The sequence below is a fragment of the Meles meles genome, chromosome 12, assembly GCF_922984935.1.
Source record: "Meles meles chromosome 12, mMelMel3.1 paternal haplotype, whole genome shotgun sequence".
In the NCBI taxonomy this organism is placed as follows: Eukaryota; Metazoa; Chordata; class Mammalia; order Carnivora; family Mustelidae; genus Meles; species Meles meles.
This window is the reverse complement of record NC_060077.1, coordinates 34,146,325-34,163,839: the sequence shown is the minus strand read 5'-3', so window position 1 is coordinate 34,163,839 and position 17,515 is coordinate 34,146,325. Positions and strand designations below refer to the sequence as shown.

Below are 17,515 nucleotides of genomic sequence, written 5' to 3'. Positions count from 1 at the left end.
AAGTTCAGAAATAAACTCTCAGATCTACAGTCATTTGATTTTCAACAAGCAAGCAAATTCAATGTGGAAAGTCTTTTAACAAGTGATGCTGGGAAAACTGGATATCCACATGCCAAAAAAAATGAAGCTGACTTTCACCATACAAAAATTAACTAAAATGGATCAAAGACCAAATGTAAGAGCTAAAACAATAAAACTCTTGGAAGAAAGCATAAGCACTGAAAGTCATCATCTTAGATTTGTTAATGGTTTCTTAAATTATGACACCAAAAGCACAGGTGACAAAAAAATAAAATACACTGGACTTCATCAAAATTAAAATCTCTGTCCATTAAATGAAAATACACAATTAAAAGGAAACACACAGGGGCGCCTGGGTAGCTTAGTGGATTAAAGCCTCTGCCTTAGGCTCAGGTCATGATCCCAGAATCCTGGGATCCAGCCGGAATCGGGCTCTCTGCTCAGCAGGGAGCCTGCCTCTTCCTCTCTCTCTGCTTGCCTCTCTGCCCACTTGTGATCTCTGTCTGTCAAATAAATAAATAAAATCTTAAAAAAAAAAAAAAAAGGAAACACACAGCTTGGGAAAAAATATTTGCCTATCATATATCTGACAAGGGATTAATAACCACAACTACAAAGAATTCCTACAATTCAACAACAAAAGGACAAACAATGTAAAAATACACAGACATCTATTAGAATGGCCAAAATCTGGAACACTGAGAACACCAAAAGTTGACAAGGCTATAATGCACAATATTGTTGGTCAGAATACAAAATGGTACAGCCACTTTAGAAAGCAGTTCGGTGGTTTCTCACAAAACTAAACATACTCTTACCATATAATCCAGTAACTGCACTCCTTGCTATTTACCCAAAGAAGGTGAAAACTTATGTCCACAGAAAAACCGGACATAGCAGCTTTATGTACAACTGTCTAAACTTGGAAGCAACCAAGATGTCCTTCAGTAGATGAATGGCAAAACAATGTTACATCCAGACAATGGAGTATTATTCAGTGCTCAAAAGAAATGAATTATCATGCCATGAAAACATGTAGGAACCTTAAATGCATATTACTAAGTGAAAGAAGCCAATCTGAAAAGGCTACTTACTATATGATTCCAACTATATGACATTTTTGGAAAAGGCAAAACTATGTAGACAATAAAAAGATCAATAATGGTTACTGGGGTTGGGGAAGGGGGTAGGGATGAATAGGTAGAACACTGGATTTTTATATATGATGCCATAATGATGGATACATGTACATTTGCCCAAACCCTCAATGTATACCACCAAAAATGAACCCTAAGGTAAACTAGGGACTTTGGATATTTATATCAATGTAGGCTCATCAATTATAACAAACATACCACTCTGGAGGGGCATTTTGATAATGTGGAAGGCCACATGTGTGTGGGCAGGAGGTATATGAGAAATTTCTGCAGCTCCCCCTCAATTTTGCTGTGAACCTAAAACTACTCTAAAAAAAATGAAGTCTTGGGTGCCTGGGTGGCTAGGTTGGTTAAGCATCTGGCTTCGGCTCAAGTCATGATCTTAGGGTCCCAAGATCAAGTCCCATATTGGGCTCTCTGCTTAGCAGGGAGTCTGCTTCTCCCTTTCACTCTCCCTCTGAGCTCTCCCTCTCTCTCAAATAAATAAAAAAAATCTTAAAAAAAAAAAAAAAGGAGTTTAAAAAAAATTTGTCTTAGGAAAAAAACAGGCGAAGGACCTGAACAGACATTTCTCCTAAGATACACAATTAGTCAATAAACACAGGAAAAAGATACTTGACATCCTTAGTCATTACAGAAATGCAAATATAAACCACTTCATACCTACTAGCAAGACTATAATTTTAAAAATGGAAAATAACAAGTGTTTGTGAGGATATAAAGAAATTAGAATCCTCAAACACTGCTAGTGGGAACGTAAAATGTTGCAGCCACCATAGAAACCATTTAGCTAAACACAGAATTACCATGTTATCCAGCAGCTCAACTTCTAGGTCCAAATCCAAAAGAATTTAAAAACAAGGATTCCAATGACTATATGCACAGCAATGTTCATAGCAGCATTATTCACAGCAGTCAAAAGCTGAACACAACCTAAGTGTCCATTAACAGATGAATGGAGAAACAAAATGTGGTATATACGTACAAAAAAAATCAGTCAGCTATAAAAAGGAATGAAGTTGGTAACAGGCTACAAAAACATAGCTCAACCTTGACAACCTTATGCTAAGTGAAATACACCAGACACAAAGGGACAAACATATGACTCCACTTGTATGAGGTATCTAGAGGAGACAAATTCACAGATAGAAAGTAGAGCAGAAGTCACCAGGAGGAGGGGGAAATAAGGAGTTATTGCTTAATGGGTACAGAGTTTCTATTTGGGGTGCTGAAAGGGTTTTGGAAACGGCAGTGATGGTTGCACAACATTATAAATGGAATCAATGACATTGAATTGTACACTTAAAATGGCTAAAATGGAATATTTTGTTATATATTTTAGACAAAAAAATTAATTGGATGTCTACTTAATTCCTTTTATCAGAATAAAGTCCTGGTTGAGCAATCATTTAAATATTAAGAAAAAAAGAAACCATAAAATTGCAGAAGAAAACACTGAAGAAAATTTTTTGTAATCATAGACTAGACAAGGTCTTTCTAAGCCATGGTGCAAAAATCTAGAAAAAGCTGATAAATTGGATTTCATAAAAATTTAAATTTTCTACATGAAAAAATACCACAAACAAGGCCAAAAGGTAATAAATTGAAAAATTATTTGCAATATACGACAAAGACTTAACTTCCTTAATGTGTAAAGAACGCCTATGTATTAAAAAGAGAAAGGAAATACAAATGGCTTTTTTAAAAGAGAAGCTGTTCAGCGGCACTCATTACAACAAAATTGTAAATTATAACTACAATAAGACTATTTTTCACCTCTCAGATAAAGATCAGAAAGTTAGATGATGTAACTGGGTAGAGGTCAAAGAGTATAAGGAAACAAGTACTTTCTTACACCATTGATGGAAGTGTACATTGATAAAACTTCTTTGTAAGGTTATTCATTGCAACATCGTTTTTTAATAGCTAACAACTAGAAATAATCTACAAGCCCATAGATCAATGGTTAAATAATGAATACTATTAAAATGTTAAAATGAACACAGCTAAATCGAAGAATTTCCAATAACAGATTGAGTGAAAAAAAAAGCAAGGTGTAGAACATTGTGCTAGTATTTGTTTTGTAGGAGTGCAATAGACGGAGGGAGAAAGGGAAGCAGGCACTGATTAAAACATAAATCCATGCAGAAGCAGGTCTCACTGTCATGAAGTGACTTCAGTTTTCTAAGGAGACCCCAGCACATCAGCCCTTGATGAGGAACAGAGTGGTCACACTCTGGGAGCCATACAACCTAAGTCGAACTCATCTAAAGAATTCTGGAAGCACAATTAAGTAGTTGACCCTTGAACAAAATGGGTATTTTCTCTTCCTTATGATTTTTTTTTTTTAAGATTTTATTTATTTGACAAAGGCAGACACAGCGAGAGAGGGAACACAGCAGGGGGAGAGGGAGAAGCAGGCTTCTCAAGGAGCAGGGAGTCCGATGCGGGGCTCGATCCCAGGACCCTGGGATCATGACCTGAGCCAAAGGCAGATGCTTAACGACTGAACCACCCAGGTGCCCCCTCTTCCTTATGATTTTAATAACATTTACTTTTCTCTAGCTCACTTTGTTATAAAAATACTCTATAAGGGGCACCTGGGTGGCTCAGTGGGTTAAAGCCTCTGCCTTCGGCTCAGGTCATGATCTCAGGGTTCTGGGATCGAGCCCCGCATTGGGCTCTCCGCTCCGCGGGGAGCCTGCTTCCTCCTCTCTCTCTCTCTCTCCCTGCCTCTCTGCCTACTTGTGATCTCTGTCAAATAAATAAAAATAAACCTTTTAAAAAAATACACTATAAAACACCCACAACATAAAAAAATCTTAATTGACTATGTCTTTGGTAAGGCTTCCAGTCAACAGTGGGCTAATAATAACTAAGTTTTAGGGAGTTAAAACTTGTATGTGGTCACCTCTAACCCTGTATTGTTCGAGGGTCAACTAGAAACTGCAAAGAGGAACTGACAGCTTTCAGAGTATAAAACTGTTCAAATACAGTGAAAGAATAAAATAATTCGGTATGAGATTTTCTTCAAAAGGAATGAAAGCAGTCTGAAACAAAGTTATAAATGCTCAGTGAAATAAACCAAATAGACAGAGGAAGAGCATATTAAATCAGCCATACTGGTTACAAAAGGAGTAAGAAGACTACATTAAAACAAACATGAAGGGGTGCCTGGGTGGCTCAATATGTTAAGCTTCTGTCTTTGGCTCAGGTCATGATCCCAGGGTCCTGGGATCGAGCCCCGCATCAGGCTCTCTGCTCAGCAGGGAGCCTGCTTCCCCCCTCTCTTTCTGCCTGCCTCTCTGCCTAGTTGTGATCTCTGTCTGTAATAAATAAATAAAATCTTAAAAAAAAAAAAACAAACCCATGAAAATACCACACTGAAAAAGTACCAGGAATTCACAGATTAAAGTATCTAATCAGAAATCAATTTCTTGACCAGGACTTGACCAGAGGTCTTCAACCCCAACAGTTTGAAATCACATGCTAAAATTTAGAGGATTTTATGTATGCAGGCATTCCCCTTGTTCATAGGTTTCATTTTAAATGTGTTTAAAGATGTTTTAAGATCCTTAAGTATTTATTGATTTATTTATTTGACAGGGGACAGGGCATGGGGATGGGAAGGCAGAAGCAGAAGGAGAAGCAGACTCTCTGCTGAGCAGAGAGCCCCACATATGGCTCAATCCCAGGACCCCGGGATCATGACCTGAGCCTAAGGCAGATGTTAAGTGACTGAGCCACCCAGGTTCCCCAGTGTTTAAGATCTAAAACCAAGGTGGGGCGCCTGGGTGGCTCAGTGGGTTAAGCCGCTGCCTTCAGCTCAGGTCATGATCTCAGGGTCCTGGGATCGAGTCCCGCATCTGGCTCTCTGCTCAGCGGAGAGCCTGCTTCCCTTCCTCTCTCTCTGCCTGCCTCTCTTGTGATTTCTCTGTCAAATAAATAAATAAAATCTTTAAAAAAAAAAAAAAAGATCTAAAACCAAGGATTTCACCATTAAGCCAAAACAACTGCCTGAACATTACTACTACTATACCATAAACGGAACATTAAATTAGCACTACACTAAATACATATAAAATAGCATCACATTTGTTTTCAACAGCTATTTCAGACAATAGCCAGGCAAGCTAGAACATCATTAATTAGAACATCTGAGTATTCGACTCAGATCAACAAAGTCAGAATTTACATTCTTTAAAATTATCCTGCAGAACCCTATTTCTTCCTCAGTTATCAGCCGCTATGTTTTAACTTTTACATGCTAGACTGACACAGAATAATGGAGAGTATTACAAAAGTCCTAATATGCCAGTTAGTTTAACCAAGCCCCTATGGGGTGCCTGGGTGGCTCAGCTACTTGAATGGTCAGCTCTTGACTTCGGCTCAGGTCATGATGTCAGGCTTGTGGGATCAAGACCCCACACTGGGTTCTGTGCTCAGCATGGAGTCTGCTTCTTTCCCTCTCCCTCTGCTCCTCACCAGTTGTGCTCTTATCTCATAAATAAATAAAATTTTTTTGAAATGAAAAAAATAAACAAGCCCCAACAAACAGCCCTCAAGAAACAGTGACTTTAACAGAACACTACAAGCAGGGAGACAGAACAACAGAAAGGAGACTCCAAGAGCTGTAACAGGTCTCCAATTGGAAAAAGTTAATTATGTGCATAGTAGCAATCTGGGAGTAGCTTTGAGTTCTTAAGAGATTCCGGTTAAAATCAAGAAATTAAAGGGTACCTGGGTGGCTCAGTTGGTTGAAGATCTGAATTTTGACCAGTTTGTGATCTCAGGATTGTAAGATAGAGCCCCACATCAGGCTCCACACCCAGTGTGGAGCCTGCTCAAGATTCTCTCTCCTGCTCCCTCTGCAGCCTCCCTCAAAAAAACAAACAAACAAACAAACAAAAACAAGAAATTGGAAAAGGCAAGCTAGAAAGCCTAGGACAAAGGTGACTGTCTGGATTTCCACAATTGCAGGCAGGTATCAGTAATGACAGAACATACATCAGAGCAAAACACAGTTATAATTTCTAGTTATATATTCTCTATAGGGGCACCATTCCCAAGGCTGCTTTCCCTTAAAACGGTGGCCCTTACCTATGGAGGAGTCACAGAGATCCATAGGAGAACAAAAGCTACTGAATCACTTAAAAACAAAATACCGAAAGACACTCACACATATACACAATTTAGCAGACAGTTCCAGGAAACTTGGAAATCACTGTCCAGTCTAATCCACGGATCCCAGATACTGTTTTAAAGGCCTCCAATCCCAAAATGACCCCACCTATTAAAACACATTCCGTTCTCTCCTTGCTACGAAAAATTTAAATGATACCGTCAGTGGCCTTAATCTCGAGTAGATCTTAAGGAGATAGCAATGTAAGTAGTCACAACGGCAAATTGGGCTAACACAGAATTGAGAATCCTAAGGACTAAATTTGGGTCCCATCTGTGTCACTGTTGGCTATGGTGGCAACTGTACAGAAGTCCCAACCTCATGTTGGACAGGCATCTCCTCAGCTATGAATGAGGGGGCTGGAATACATCAAGGTGCTAACATGTTATTTATCTATTTTTAAGATTTTTAAGTAATCTCTACACCCAATGCAGGGCTTAAACTCACAACCCTGAGATCAAGAGGTACATGCTCAGGACACCTGGGTGGCTCAGTGGGTTAAGCCTCTGCCTTCGGCTCAGGTCATAATCTCAGGGTCCTGGGATTGAGCTCCACATTGGCCTCTCTGCTCAGCAGGGAGCCTGCTTCCCCTTCTCTACATGCCTCTCTGCCTACTTGTGATCTCTCTCTCTCTCTCTGTCAAATAAATAAATAAATAAAATCTTAAAAAAAAAAAAAAGGAAGTAGTAGTGCATGCTCCACCAACTGAGCCAGGCAGGAGTCATGTAAAAGGGGAGAGTGATTCTTTTGTTTAGTGAATGTCTCGGAACTACAGGCAAATGGTGGGGAAACAAAAACAAAGCACCCCTCAAAGAGCCTGACACACAAGTAGGCAGTTATAACACGATGTGGTTCATACTGCAATAAAAGAATATAGAGGTTCAGGAATCACATAACTTTGCCTAAAGAGACCGGAGGATAGTCTTAAAAAGGTTTCCTAGATACATAAGGCATAGAAAATATCCAACATATATAGACTCCAAATATGAGAAAGCAGGCTATTTTTAAGGAAATTTAAGGAGTCTGTAGAGAAGAGCACATGCAACCATGTGAAACTCCCTAATCCCAAGATTAAACAATTGCAGACAACATGTAATACACACTGCAAAGGAAGTGTTTTAGTACAAAAGAGCTTTGGTTTGGGGCATCTGGGTGACACAGTGGGTTAAGCCTCTGCCTTCGATTCAGGTCATGATCTCAGGATTCCAGGATCGAGCCCCACATGGGGCTCTCTGCTTGGCAGGGAGCCTGCTTCCCCACCCCACCCCACCCCCCACCTGCCTCTCTGCCTGCTTGTGATCTCTGTCAAATAAATAAATTAAAAAAAAAAAAAAAAAAAAGCAAGCAAGCTTTGGTTTATCCTATGGCTACCCACTATAAATACCAGAAAAATAGACTTTCCTTGACACTCTACGTCTAAAACTTGGCTGACTCGCAAATGACTCTTACTCTGGCAGTTATCTGAACTACTAATTTCTAATAAAGAAAAATGACCAGTTAAGAGTTTCACAGTTCCTAAACTCTGATTAGTCAACCAAATTCTTTCTGAGCCACCATTTACTAGAAACATTACTCCATGGCTTAGATGATTTTTTTTTCTTTTTTTTTTTGCCATTTCCCTACAGTTTCACTCCCTTCCCTGAAAGCTCTAAAACTTCATTCTTTCTCTGCCCTTCTCATGCCCGGGCCTGATTCAGACAGCAATCAGCAGTGACTACAGACCAAAAAAAAAAAAAAGGCAATCATGAACATTTCTCAAAAAGCAGTTAACCTGAGATTACATTAATGTTTCATTAGTTTGTCAGTCAAACCAAATTAGACTTTTCCAGCAATCTCACTTCTGCCAGTTGTGCCCTTTCAAGGCCAGTTCTTCCATCTATGTGCTCTTGCTCCCATCAGCACCTGCTTTTCAAGGTTTCTGGCACCAACAGTAATCCCTTCGATTTCTTCAACTTCTAACCTTTCTCTTTAGGCTTATCCTCCCCCTCTCCCAAAACACATCAAGTCAGGCTTCTCTGGTAAGAAGTCATTATTCAACAAAGATTTATCATGCACCTACTAAGTGCCTGATGTTGTGCAAGGCATTGGTACTGCCTGCATGAAGTTCTAATGAGACAATGCAGAAGAGAAATTCACAGTCTGTTCTGCTCTGACCCCGTAACTCATTCCTAAGAAACCTCCTATTACCAAAAGCTGTGTTATAAAAGCAACTGTTCAAAACTGGGTAAAACGGAGTAAGGGGCCAAAGAGTTTCACACTCAAAATAATCAATTCATTTTTCCTTTCCTGCAAGACTTTCAATAAGGTGTAAAGCAAAAGTTCTCACACCACTAAGCAAGTCCAACTTCTAGTTATATCTAGTTTTTGCCCAAAAGCAAAGCCTTTCTTTTCCTAATCCAATTAGCACAGCCAAAAAAATTCACACAAATATCACCCAGTCTTGTAACAGACAAAGCAGAGAGCTCACTTAAGCACTTTTTCCCTACTCAAATAACAGTGGTTTGCTTAATGCAAATTTGTGTTCTCTAAATAATCTGCTGCACATTACATCCAACTCACTGCTATGAAAGGGGAAGTCATGGAACACTATGGAGTATGTAACAGGGGATCATATCCTGCAGGGGAGGGGCAGGAAGGCCCCTCACTAAGGAAGTGAGACTTCAGGGATGAGTAGGAGATAGTTAATGGGGAAAACAGGGGGAGAAGTTGTGCTAAGGCAAAGAGAGCTACAATTATGAAGGCCCTCAGGGAAGAAAAGACATACATTTCAAGGAATAGAGTCCAACGGAAGACGGAAGAAAGTCATATGGGGAGGAAGACCATGTGGTCTTGTGAGCCACAGAAGGATCTGAATTTTACATTATGAGCAGTGAAAAAACCACTGAAGGTTTTCAGTAAGAATGGACATAACTGTATGTCACTTTAGCTACCTACCCCACTCCATCAGTCAGGTTAGGCTTCTTAAAAGAATGGTCTCCATTTACATGGCTGTACTTCTTCCCACCTTTTCTTCTCCATGCTCAGCATCTGACTTTCGTACTCCACTGAAATTGTTATCCTTAAAGGTATCTGCGAGCACCTGGGTAGCTCAGGTGGGTTAGGCATCAACTCTTGATTTCGGTTCAGGTCAAGATTTCAGGGTTGTGAGATCAAGCCTCACACACCGGGCTTCACAAAGGGTGGGCATGGAGCCTGCTTAAGATTCTCTCTCTATCCCCCTCTCCCTACCACCCTCTCTCTTTCTCTCACCTCTAAAAACAAAGCAAAACAAAAACCGCACTCACACAAAACAAAAAACACCAAATAATAAAAAATAAAGGTGTGATCATCCACTCCTTAAGTCAATGGGCCCTTTCAGTTTTGACTTTATTTTCCCATCTGCTGCATGTGGCCCTCCTCACCATCAACTCCTTTCACACCCACAATCAATTTTCTCCCACTTCCATGATTATTCCTCTCTAGTCTTTTTTGCAAGCTTCTTTCTTTACCTACACCCTTAATTGCTGTTGGCCTTCAGCATTTCCAAACCCTCCATATTTTCCCTACTTAATTGTTGTTGGCCTTTAGCATTTCCAAACCCTCCATATTTTCCCTAGATGACCTCATCCACATTTAGGACCTCAAATACCACCCATGTGCTCATGATTTCCAAAATCCTATTTACAGCTCAGACCTCCCTGAAGTCTGTAATTATATATTAAACTATTTCCATTTTGATGTCTTACAGGCATCTCAAACTGAATTGAAGAGTTTTAAAACCAAACACATCTTATCCCCTTACCACTTCAAATCAGTATCTCCCCTTCATTCCTTCGGCCACTGCCTTAGTTCAGGAGGTCAACACTTCTCTTCTGGTTTATTCCAACAGAATATTTCCTTGCACTACCTGCCTACAGAGAGCCCCATCATTCACACCAGTAGAACAATCTTACTAAAAAGTAAATGTAGTAAAGGGACACCTGGGTGGCTCAGTCAGTTAAGCATCTGCCTTTGGCTCAGGTCATGATCCCAGGGTCCTGGGTTTGAGTCCCACACTGGGCTCCTTGCTCAGCGGGAAGACTGCTTCTCCCTCTGCCTGATGTTCCCCCTGCTTGTGCTCTCACTCACTTGCGCGTTCTCTGACAAAAAATAATTAAAACCTTTAAGAAATAATAAAATAAAATTTAAAAAATATATATAGTATGATCTTGCATGGTACTTCCAGGCTTAAAATTCCTCAATGAGTCCTATCAACTAGTTCCAATTCCATAGTCTGATCTATCGGCACCTAATGGGCTCTGTCTTACTCTCCAGACTTATCCCTCCAGTATCTCAACTTCATTCCATACTCCTCACGAGGCTAATTTCTTGGTAATCTATGCTCTGTACCTCTGCATACATTCCTTCCTTCTCTGGAACACTAATTCTTCTTCCCTTACTCTCTTCACCTAGCCAACTTGTCCTTCAAGACTTAGGTAAGGCCATACTTCCTGCAGAGTCACCACCAGAATTTCCAGGTGCATCCCTTTGGGTGATTAGACAACACCCTGTGCTTAAAACTAGTCTTTGCATTTCTTACTTCTATGTTTTCATCTTCTTACTCACTTACTACTCCCAGTGGGCTGGATCCTTGAGAGCTGGGACTAAGTCTAACACTGATACATAATAGATGTGTTAAGAGTGGATGAACGAAAATAGGGAATTGTGATGAGGCCATCAAAAGAACAAATCCTAGAATTGTGAGCTCCCCAAGAGAAGAAACTTTGCTTCATTCTCTACTGAATCTCAATGGCCCAGAGCAGGACTGGAACACCACTGTTGCTCAGTACGTATTTGTAGTAAGGCTGAATGTACATTCTAGAGTCAAAGGAAAACCTTTTTCTAGACTTGCTTTCCATTACTAACTTTCTTGGTTTGTGACCCATTTTTATCATAACACCAGTATGTTTTGCGCGATTTCTACTGACCAAACGAATGCTCTTCTTCTGTTACGAAAAAAATAATAAAAGCATTGACTAAACCACTAAAGGATTCCTTGGCACCAGTTCATGGAAGGGTTTCCTGAATTCCTTGAAATTTAATGTGAAATTTTCAGTGGATATAAGAAAGTCCATTTTTGTGGTGAGAGGGAATTACAGTTTTCATTAAACTTTCAAATATATTAATGCTATCCCTACCACCCCAAAATCAAACTGCTTAACCAAAATGTGAAGGTGAATTAAGCTGTAGCATTCACCTTTCCCTTCTCAAATCTGTATTTTGATTTATCCGAAGCAACTTGGAGACAGTAGCTTCTATTTAAACAAATGTAACTGGAGAAGTCACAGCTGACAGGCTCTCACATAAAGATTCCTACCAGAATTTGCATTTAAAATTTTCTATAATTAGTAAAGCCATTACCAGCGTTCTCAAAAGTTAGTACTCTATTCTAATATACTCTGTACTCAAGAGAATCAGGATATTTATTACACTTCCTGCTAATGTGTTCAAGAAAAAAAAAGTTACATTCTGATCATAATGACAAAGAAGCAATTTTTACTGTCCTTTAACTAAATGAATTTAAATGGGGAGAAACCCAGAATCATCCAGATTTACAGGAAAACCTTTTTTTTTCCCCCTTTTTCTGCATAGTGAACCGAACAGCCGAAGCAACATTGAACTCACCAACCACTCAATTTAATCTTGGGAATAACATGCTAATAATTAAGCAGTACAGTACAGACAACTAAATCATTTTCAAAGAGATACAGTTCTGGGGCGCCTGGGTGGCTCAGTGGGTTAAAGCCTCTGCCTTCGGCTCAGGTCATAATCTCAGGGTCCCAGGATGGAGCCCCGCATCGGGCTCTCTTCTCTGCGGGGAGCCTGCTTCCTCCTCTCTCTCTGCCTACTTGTGATCTCTGTCAAATAAATAAATAAAATCTTAAAAAAAAAAAGATACAGTTCTGTATGAATTCAAAGGTTCTCTAGCCATGTGAAGAAACTTGTCACAAAAGTATCCAACTACACGATTCCATTCGTACTGAGTTGGAGAAAAGGCAAGATTATTGTACAGCAGTAAGTAAGCGGTGGTCTGGTCTATCGGATGGAAGAAGGGGCTTGACGGCACCTTCGGGGTAATGGAAAGGTTCATTATTTTGACCTGGTTGGTGCCTACACAGGTGTACACATTTAGAAAACTCTCTGAACTCCACACATAAAATCTGGTTCTCTTACTGTAAAGTATTCCTCGGTAAAGAAGATTTAAAAGAGAACACCCTTTTTCTTTCTTTTAACTAACACAACCAAAGCCAGATATTATCGTTCCTGGAAGCTGTTTGTGGAGGACGACCCACGCGCTGAGACACTGGGCTCTCTGAAAACATTAAGACTGATTCGCCGGGAGCTTCCGCCGTCACCCCGGTTTAGGCACTGCCATTTCGAGAGGCCCCGCAGCCACCCAGAACTCCAAGGCCAGATCCGGCTGCGCCTTCGGAAATGGGTGCCGCGGCCGGCCTCCGCTCAGCCACAGAACACCTGGCCAGCGAAAAAGGTATCCGCGGGCAGAGTCAGCCACCAGGGAGTGCGAACTACCACAAGACTGCAGCCGGCTCCCCGCCGCCCGCCCGCGTCCCCCGAGGCCTCACTTCCCTTCTCTCGGCCCCCCGCGGACTCTTGGGCTGCCCGCGGGTCTCTCGGGTACCCCCCACCCCGACCTCCCAGGTCCCCCCCGGGTGGCGGAGTACTTCCTCGACCGCCACCAGGCGCCGCTGTGGAGCCGCCTTCCAGAACTAACTCTGCGCTTGCGCTCCTAAGGAGCACCCCCGCCCGCCCAAAGTCTTTTCAGAAGGGCCCAGAAACCCTGTCGGCGCAGGCGCGCCCCTGACGCGGCCCGCGCGCCGCCACTTCCGCCCCGAGCAGGAGGCGGGGGAGGCGGGAGGGAGCCGGCGGGCGCCAGCCCGGGTCCTCGATGAGGACTGTGCCTACTGCGCGAGCCCGCGACTCACCAAATACAGCTGCTGCCAGCGATTCTGAGCATCCAACTCCTCAAACTCCCGCTCGACGGTGGCAGACATGGCGGCGGGAGCGAGCTGGCGCGAGCGGAGCCTCCGCCGGCGGAGAGGCTCAGGCCCCGCACGATCCGGGGAGAGCGCTGGCGCTGCGGCGCATGCGCGCTCCGCGCCCTGCCCCGCCCCCACGCCGGGCCCGGCCGGCCGCGGGGAAAGTACCTGGAGCGTCGGACGTCAGCGCGCCGACTCGCTGCGCCTGAAGTCGGACGGCGGCGGGGCGGGACGTTTGGAGGAGGCGTGCTCCAGAGGGCGCCCAGGTGGGGAGAGGGCGGGGCTAAGGGGACCACCCAGAGGCTGCAGACGGGGGAAGTGGGGCACTGGATTGTTGGCTCCTTGGACTTGAATGGACTGGCCCCGGGGAGGAGGAGGTACAGTACCGTGTTTCCCAGAAATGGAGCGGACCAAGAAAGTCCCTTGGGAAGACTTTCCTTCTTGCTGTCCCATTTCTCTTTTTTCTTAGTCTTAGCTTTTTAGTCTTAGCTTAGTCTTAGCTTTTTTCTTAGTCTTAGCTTTTTAAAATGCAGTATTTCCGTTTTATTTTACACGTCATCTAGGTCAGTTTAGAGACCTGTGTCCAATTTTGAAACAAATTTCTCAGCTCCCTCGGAGAGTATAAACCAGACCTGATGCCAGCTCGTGTATGCCTGAGGGTTTTGTGCCAAATAAGCCACTATAGCAAAAGGAAAGGCAGCCTCTCTTGGAGTTCAGGAGAATACGTGCTGTTAAGTAAATGTCACACAACTTAAAAATTAATGTTGCCTAAAAGAACAAATAATCTTTTACAACACAAACATGCTGGTTATGGAAATCATCCCTCTTCAGATTAAGATAACTCATTTTTGGTAAACCATATGCTTATAGTATCTTGTTATGTCATCTTGCTAAGAAATGAGAAGGGTTAGAAAAATTTTAGCGGTGCTACCCAATATTGACATTTAATTTTTTTCTTTTTAGATATTTATTTATTATTTTTTCCAAAGACCTTATTTATTCATTTGAGAGAGAGACAGTGTGAGTAGGGGGAGCAGCAGAGGGAGAAAGAGAGTCCCCGCTGAGCAGGGAGCCCAATGCAGGCTGTATCCCAAGAGCCTGGGATCATGACCTGAGCTGAAGGCAAAGGCCCCTATTTGTTGGGGTGGGGAGGAGAAAATATCCAGAAGACCCTGCTCAGCACAGAGTCCAAGTAGGGGCTTGATCCCAAGACCCTGAGATCATGACCTGGGCCGAAATCCAGAGTCAGAGGCTTAGCTGATTGAGCACCCAGGTACTTGGATGTTTAATTTTTTTTTTTCTGGATGTTTACATTTTAATTGAAATTAAAAGAAATGACAAAGATTCACTCCTTGAACAAATTCTACTCAGGTTCCTCTGAGCACTTTTTCAACTAGGCATTGATTTTTGGACTTCCTTGTTTCTCTGCATTGTCTAATTTTAGCAAGAATCTGACTAAGTCAGTTTATCCAGAATCCACCATTCTCAATATCTGATCACCCTCAATACTTAATCAGGTTCCTCATCTTCCACTATCCCCCAGGTGCTATCTGATCACCCTGGCCCGCCTGCAGCAACAATCCTATTAGTTGAGTCAGAATGCCTCTGATGTTTTTTGTGTTAAAAGCAAGACAACACTCCTAAAATGGAGTTGCTTGCTAAGCCCCCTGTTACCAGACCTGCAATTAATTACTGTTTCAACTCTCCCAGAAATGGGATCTTAAATGAGTCAATTAGGAGTCACCTGATCAGTCCCAGTTAGGTAATCTGTTGATAGACCCCTGCCATCCTCTGAAGGAAAGTAATCTTGCAATAACCAATCTCCTTTTGGCCTACTATAAGTAACTTGTTCCTGCCCCTTTTGCCTTAAGTCTTTCAATTTGTACAGCTCCTCAGATCGCTTATATCTGCTAGATTTGATGATGCCCAGATCATGGATCATTGAAAAAAGCCAATATTATCTTTGAAGTTTACTCAATTGAATTTTGTAATACCTCTTAGTAATTTTCTATCCACTGACCCTTCACCTTGGCTATAAATTCCCATTAGCCCTGTCTGTATTCAAAATTGAGCTCAATCCAAGTGATGAATGGTTAAAGAAGATGTGAGATATATAATGTTACATATACAATGGAATATTACTCAGCCATCAAAAGGAAAGAAATCTTGCCATTTGCAGCAACATGGATAGAGCTAGAGTGTGTTATGCTAAGTGAAGTAAGTCAGAGAAAGACAAATATGATTTCACGCATGAGTTCGTCGGAAGGGAAAAAGAAGAAAAGGGGAGGGAAACCATAAGAGACTCTTAACGACAGAGAACAAACAGTGTTGATGGAGAGAGGTGGGTGGGGGATAGGCTAAATGGGTGATAGGTATTAAGGAGGGCCCTTGTTATGATGAGCACTGGGTGCTATATATATGTAAGTAATGAATCACTAAAAAGTCTCCTGGAGCCAATATTACACTATATATTAACTAGAATTTAAATAAAAATTAAGAAGGAAAAAAAAAGTTGAGTTCAATCTCTCTACCACTACCACTGCAAAACTTATTGCAGTGGCCCCTGTTCCTATTACAATAGATCCCCCTCACTGTGAATAAAGTCTTCCTAACTCATCATTTCAACAAGTGTCATGAAGTCAGTTCCTCAGCTGTACTAGCCACATTTCAAAGGCTCAATAGCCATATGTAGCTAGTGGCTAATGTATCACAGAGCAAACATATCATCAAAGTTCTATGAGACAGAGCTGTCTGAAAGGATTAAAATACATGGATGGAAAAAAAAGTCCTTATATACATAGTGAAAATTTTTACCAGTAAGGACAGTAAGCTTTGGGAGGTAGAAGAAATTGTAGTAACAAAATTAAGCAACAAAGCACCTTTCTCTTTACATAGTGTAATTTACAAACACAGGAAACTTCCTCTAGAAATACCCCACAATGGTCCTGGTTTCTGAAGTTCTGTCAATGAAACTGATTATTTGTACTAAAGGCATGTTATCTCCTGAGATGTTTGGGAATGAAAAAGTTTTCCTTCAATCCTTCTGGATTCTTTGGCTGTTTCTAATCATCAAATTAACATAAAACATTAGCAAGAGAAAAACAAAGTTAATTATATGCATATGGGGGCCCCATAAAACATACTGAAGGATGAACCTGGTGATTGAGGCTCATATACCATCTTGAGCTAAGAAATAGGATAGGGGTCTAGGGCTTCAAAGAGGAGGAGGGTGAGTCACCAGACTGTAAGAAGAGCAGATATTTGGTAATAGATGTTTATTCTGCCACACAAGAAAAAAGTTATCCTTGGTAAAATCTCTCTTTCTGAGCCAAGCCTTCCATCTAAATTCTTTAAGGTAGTTTAGGGAGAGGTAAAGTTTTTCTTGAGTCTGCTGGGTCTTGAGTGTCTTCAGCTGAAAATAGTCCCCATGTCAAAGTAGCATATTTGGGGGATTTATTCTGAACCCCTTTCCTCACACATTTGAAACTTCCCCAAGACGTTTCACAGTCTACAAGTTAAGCTCCAGCTCAGTGAACCAGGGTCTCAGGCCTGAGAGTAGGCTAGTTCAATTAAACAGTTGTGTCTCATTTCAAGAGATGGTGATGCAGGTGGGCTCCCAAAGTTAAGCCTGTGGTGTAAATAATCAAATAATAAGAGGCATTTCTTTGGGGGGGGGGTAACAAAGATTAAAACTGGAGCAGATTAGAATCCCAGTTTCTGAATTCTGAAGACTTCTGCTCAAGATTTCTAGATGTCCAGCTTGAAGCATCTTTGGATAGAGTGAGGACAGGTAGTAACAATCTGATACATTTTCTTGATTTGCAGTTTGAATGTCTCTGGTGGTCTTTCTGAATGGCCTCCATAGCAGCAGACATGAAAATTGTCTATACATGAATGGTTGTGGTGATTACTCTGAAGTTTTTATCAAGTTGTCCAGCATTAGTTTGCATGGCTTCAGGAAAAGGGCAGTTTTAGTTCTCAATGATTCCAAGTCAAAAGGGTGGGAGAACATTGGAAATGTTAGTTTGAGGAGCTACAGATGAATTTTAGAGTAAATTAGAAGAATGCAGGATCTAGTCCAGTTTATTAGAAAACAAAATCTCAAAGACAATTAATAGCACTAGAATTTTATACCCAAA

The 17,515-nt window shown here is 41.5% G+C and overlaps 1 protein-coding gene across 3 annotated transcripts in view; it reads right to left on the bottom strand.

Annotated features, from left to right (window-relative positions):
* The window catches only part of PTPN2 (protein tyrosine phosphatase non-receptor type 2), a 79,772-nt gene extending 66,221 nt beyond the window's left edge, over positions 1–13,551 (bottom strand). Inside the window, exon 1 of one of the 3 annotated variants that reach the window (XM_046024873.1) lies at positions 13,323–13,551. In XM_046024873.1, the coding sequence (XP_045880829.1) occupies positions 13,323–13,391 (69 nt within the window). In that variant the 5' untranslated portion in view covers positions 13,392–13,551. The remainder of the gene's footprint in view (positions 1–13,322) is intronic. The other 2 variants (XM_046024875.1, XM_046024874.1) reach the window with 2 other exon arrangements.
* Positions 13,552–17,515: the final 3,964 nt, after the last annotated feature.